This window comes from Pteropus alecto, unplaced genomic scaffold (assembly GCF_000325575.1).
Source record: "Pteropus alecto unplaced genomic scaffold, ASM32557v1 scaffold101, whole genome shotgun sequence".
In the NCBI taxonomy this organism is placed as follows: Eukaryota; Metazoa; Chordata; class Mammalia; order Chiroptera; family Pteropodidae; genus Pteropus; species Pteropus alecto.
This window is the reverse complement of record NW_006432945.1, coordinates 3,548,751-3,554,385: the sequence shown is the minus strand read 5'-3', so window position 1 is coordinate 3,554,385 and position 5,635 is coordinate 3,548,751. Positions and strand designations below refer to the sequence as shown.

Genomic DNA, 5,635 nt, shown 5'->3' with positions numbered 1-5,635 from the left:
GAACTCCCCGGGGACCTCCTGATCTGGGGCCTGGATCTCATGGTGACTTTCCAGCCTCCTCCTACTTGTTGGTTTTCTTTTTTTATGATCAGAGAGCTTTATTTATTTATTTTATTATTATTTATGCCTACAGCACCTGGTCTTCCTAGGTGGTCTCCCGTCCAAGTACTAACCAGGCCTGACCCTGCTTAGGTTCTAAGATGAGACATCGGGCTTGTTCAGGGTGGCATGGTGGTAGACCATGGACTGTGGCCCCACTGGGGCGCGAACCCAGGACCTTCTGCATGTAAAGCAGACGGGCTAACCGCTGCACTATGGAACCATGTCCAAGAGGGCTTTAAACTGGGGGTTTTACCTGATTCTAAGAGGCAGGAGTGGAGGCATGGAGAGGGAGCTGCAAGAATAATGGATGCATAAGATCTATATTTAACTCAAGTCTCTTGGAGATGAATTTTTAATGAAAATGTGTTGAGACCTTAGTGTATACTGTGGGTCCAAGAAAATATTTGAGAAAACTCTCCCTTCCCCATCCCATCCTAATGCAGTGATAGCTCCTCCTCTAACTCCGATCTTGACCTCTGCTGCCCTCCTCAATGCTGCAGAGACTTGGTGGTGGTTGTATCCTTTTTGCCTTAGCCCTAAGTGGCATCATTTTCCCCTTTTGACAGGTGAAACCCTGATGGAGTGAGGTTGAGGTTGCCTGCTACCAGGCCGCTAATTAGTATCTGTCCCTGAAATGGACCGTCCTCCCCACTTTGTTCTGCCATTTAGTCTGAGTTGAACTTTAGCCTGAGTCCTAGAGAGCTCCAGCAGCAACTTCACTGTTCTCTCTTCTCAGTCAGCAGACTCTAAGCTGCATTTCCTCCTCCTCTGGGAAGTGGTTAAGATCATGGGCTTTGGAACTAGGCCAACTTGGATTTGACTCCTGGCTCTATGGCCATGGAAAGTGTTATGTATTGGATTGTGTCCTCCCAAAGAAGATGTTCAGCTCCTAATCCCGAGGACCTCAGAATGTGGCCTTATTTGGAAATAGGTTGTTTCAGATGTAGTTAGTTAAGATGAGGTCCCACTGCAGGAGGGTGGGCCTAAATCCAACATGAATGGTGTCGGTATAAGATGACCACGTGAAGAAAGAGAGACTCCATGTGAAGATGGAAGCTGAGATTGGAGATCGGATGCATCTACAAGCCATTGAACTCCAAGGATTGCTGGCCATTACCAGAAACTCAGAGAGAGGCATGAAATAGATTCCTTCTCACAGCCTTGCGAAGGAACCAACCCTGCCAGTACCTTGGTTTCAGATTTCTAGCCTCCAGAACTGTGAGGGAATAAATAAGCCACCTAGTTAGTGGTGCTTCGTTATGGCAGCTCTAGGAAACGAATATATAGCAAGTTTCTTGAGTTTTCTGAGCTTCAGTGTCCCCATCTGTAAAATTGGTATAACACACCCTGCATCATGTGACATATATTTTTTTTTATGACAAGTGAGAAGCAGCTTCTGCTTTCTTCTAGTCTGGAAGAGCAAGGCGGATGTAACTGACCTGTTTTCCCTCTTTTTTTCTCCCTTTAGCTGAGTGAGGAGTTGGATCAGGTGGTTGAGAACTCAGAGCAGGCGGACGAGCGCGAAAAGGAGATAGTCAAAGTCCAGGGTTCAGGAGTCTTACCAGGTAAGTAGGTTCAGCGCTGGGGGTGGAAGAACCAGAAAACTGTGCCGTTGCTGCAGCTAAAGGCCCTGGGCCAGGCGCCTGGCCGGCTGGGTGCCTGTGAGAGAGGAGGAGCCCTCCCCACCCCTTGCTCTCTGGTGTCAGGTCCCAGGTATTGCCCTAGTTTTAAAGCTGTACATATTTAACCAGCCTTGGGACAGAGGGCGTGACCAGGCTGGTATCTGCCCTTTTCTGTACCCCATTTGAGCCAGTTCCTGGGGCCAGGTTGTTGGATACGATACCAAGGTCTCTACTCTCCTATTAGTTTTTCCACAGGAAGCTGGTAGCAGTTGAGCCTCTAATATCCGGGTCACTTTCCAGAGCCCTCTGGAAGGATATCTAATAGGCACACCTCTCGGATACCAGGCTTCTCCAGTATAGTTGCCCAGCTCGGTGAGCAGGGTCCCCATCAGTCAGGTGGCGTCTCATGGAGCCGTACAGTAACTTTGGACACTGTGGACCACTTCCTCATGCACGCACTCTGCGCCCTCACCTTCCGTAACGTAGTCCTCTCGTATCAGCCTCCTTTGCGTCACCCTCCAGCTCTTGGGTGTTAAATGTTTGTCACAGGCCCCCTTCTCTCACTCTCTGGTGGGTGATCTCAGGTCCCCTCCCCTGCTTGTCACTGCTCGTTCACATGCGCCAGCCATGTTTTTATTTCTAGCCCAGAGATGAGTTATATGTCCTGTATGTCCAAATGCCCAGGTGATAGCTCCGCTTGGATGTCCCAGACTGACCCCATGGTCCCCCCACTCCCAGCTCGGCCCAGCTCTTCTACTGTTTCTGGGAATGGCACCGCCACCCACCCAGTGGAACCCAGGAGTCATTTTTCTTTACAAAGCCTTTTCTGACCTGGCTGAATCCCTTCCCGCCCTCCAGCACTGCCACAGGTCGCCCACGCACCTCTCCCCCGCTCTCCCTCGTAGCCGTCACTGATGGAATGGTGTATTTGTTTGCCTGACTGATTAATGTCTCTCTCTTCTATAATGTAAGCTTCATGAGGGTAGAGACCAGTTTGTTTTGCTCACCACCTTAGCCCTGGCCATGCAATAAAGATTCGTTGAATGAATGAATGAGTGAGTGAGTGAGTGAATGGAACCCCAGCCGGACTCCAGTTTCTTGAGTGGACTCGGGGAGGTGGGATTCTGCTCCTCCTGACTCCTGTATTTGTGTGGGGGGACAGGATAAGACATTTTTTGATTGTGCCTCATCTGTAGAGAAGACTGAAGGAGGAAGGGGGCTGGAAAGGCAGCCCTGAGGACACAAGGCCAGACTGTCATACCCATTGCCCCATTTATAACAACCCTGTGAGGTGGTCGTCCGTTTTTACAGATGAATCCCTGAGGCTCAGGAAGGTTAAGATAAGTGTGGGAAGATCATCTGGCTGATAAACAGACTGGACCAAGCTCTGTCAGACCCCGTACTCTTTCTGTTGCACCAGTCATTTTTTTAAAAAAAAATATTTTAAGCATCTTTTTATTAAAGCTCAGTGTATAAAAAGTAGTGGCATGACTGGTTCCACTCTGACTCTGGACACTGCCTCTGAGGCCCTAAGGTCCCAGGGAGTACAGTTGAAAAGCCTTCTATATTGGCTTCTTCGTTTCTGTAACAGATTACCACAAACTTAGTGGCTTAAAACAACACATATGTGTTGTAGTTCTGGAGGCGAGAAGTCCAGAGTGGGTCTCACTGGGCTAAAATGAAGGTGCTGGCGGATCTGAATTCCCTTCAGGAGGCTCTAGGGGGACATCTGTCTTGGTGCTTTGCCAGCCTGGAGAGGCTGCCTGAATTCTTTGGCTCACGGCCCTTCATCTGTCTTCAAACTGGCAGTGGCTGGTCGAGTCTTTCTCAGATCTCAGTATGACTCTGACGTCTGCCTCCCTTGTCCAGGTTAAAGAGCCCTCGTGCCAACATGGGGCCCGCCCAGATAATCTCACTGTTTTAAAGTCAGGTGATTAGCAACTTTCATCTCATCTTCTGCCTCAGTTTCTCTTTGCCATGTGACTTGACTTTTACAGGTTCTAAGAATTAGGACTTGGATGTCTTTGGCAGGCCATTGTTCTGCCCACTGCGCCCTGTGCTGCCCCTTTGTCCCCACTTAGAGGAAGATAGTGGAGTCAGCGATCTCAGTATGACTCTGACGTCTGCCTCCCTTGTCCAGGTTAAAGAGCCCTCGTGCCAACATGGGGCCCGCCCAGATAATCTCACTGTTTTAAAGTCAGGTGATTAGCAACTTTCATCTCATCTTCTGCCTCAGTTTCTCTTTGCCATGTGACTTGACTTTTACAGGTTCTAAGAATTAGGACTTGGATGTCTTTGGCAGGCCATTGTTCTGCCCACTGCGCCCTGTGCTGCCCCTTTGTCCCCACTTAGAGGAAGATAGGTGGAGCCAGCAGGAAGAAGGGAAGGGAGGGCAGACTAAATACACAAATGACTGATAAGCACATGAAAAGATACTCCACACCATTAATCATCAGGGAAATACGAATGTTAACCACAGCAAGATACTACTGCACACTTACTAAGATGGCTACATTCAGTAAAATGGACTACAGTAAGTTTTGAAATTTTAGTGAGGCTGTCGAGAAATTGGAAGCCCCATACATTGCTGGTGGGAATGTAAAATGGTGCAGTTGCTGTGGAAAACAATCTTGCAGCTCTTCAAAAAGTTAAATGTAGAGTTATCCTATGACCCAGCAATTCCAATCCTAGGTATATTATACCCAAGAGAAACGAAAACTTATATCTACACAAAAATTTGTACATGTACATTTTTAGCATTATTCATAATAGCCAAAAGTTTGAAACAACCCAGATGTCCATCAACTGAAGAATGGATAAAATGGTATATTAACATAGTGGAATATTACTTGACAATGAAAAAGGAATGAACTGATATATGCTACGACAGATCAATTCTGAAAAGATGTTAAGTGAAAGAAGTCAGACGCAAAAGGCCATATGTTGTATGATTCTATTTATTTGAAATGTCCAGAATAGACAAATCCATAGAGACAGAAAGTAGATTATTGGTTGCCAGGAACTAGGAGGAAAGAGATGTGGAATTTCTTTTCGGGTAATGAAAATGTTCTGTAATTAGTGGTGACAGTTGCATACCATGTGAATGTACTAAAAACTACTAAATGTATTGACTTTAAAAGGGTAAATGTAAATTATCTCAAAACAAAAACAGAAAACAATCACTAAAAAGAAAAGAGAAAGAATTCATTCCTTCTTTGTATTCAGAATGCACCTTAGCCCACTGCTTTCTGCAAGACAGGGTTTCACAGGGTTACAGTAAACAACCAGTTCTTCCTCTAATCAGAGGACCTAAAATGTTTTCAAAAATCAAATTGTTCATCACAGCTCCCCTAATGGCCTAACTTACATTCTGAGGCAGGTTTGGGTTTTTGAAGCTGCTCTGTTGTAGATTTTACAAAACTTATAAATTACCTTTCCCAAGAAAATCTTGTGTGTTATTTTTGTCTTTCTGCTACTTAGAGTTTGTATTCATATAAAGGATATACACTTTCAGAATACACTCATCCAGCTTGCCACAAAAAAAGCCAGTATTTGGCTTTTCTGACTGCAGAGTGCATGGAACATTTTGTCAGGTATCCAGCACTTTTTTTTTTTTTTTTAATGATAAAATGAAATAGTGTGTAGTTTCAGAATTGGAATGACACTTAGAGCACATGTGGTTGATAAATAGCTTCACGGTTTTTATTTACATTAAACACCAATTTGTGGATGAAGAAAAGGCCTGTAAAGAAACTAAGCTTGTCTTCTGCGAGAGAAACAGGAGGAGCCTGTTGGCCAGTGTTCGTTCTCAAGAGAGTAATTTGAGTACCTCTGCCAAACATGAACCCAAGTGATGCAATTATCATATGACCTTTTTGTGCCTTAGATTCTTAGAATTTTCAAGAATGTGT

The 5,635-nt window shown here is 45.5% G+C and overlaps 1 protein-coding gene across 1 annotated transcript in view; it reads left to right on the top strand.

Annotated features, from left to right (window-relative positions):
* TMEM206 (transmembrane protein 206) overlaps positions 1-5,635 on the top strand; it is a 32,311-nt gene that overhangs the window by 2,529 nt on the left and 24,147 nt on the right. Inside the window, exon 2 of the mRNA XM_006907707.3 lies at positions 1,571-1,667. Coding sequence (XP_006907769.1) covers positions 1,571-1,667 — 97 coding nt within the window. The remainder of the gene's footprint in view (positions 1-1,570; positions 1,668-5,635) is intronic.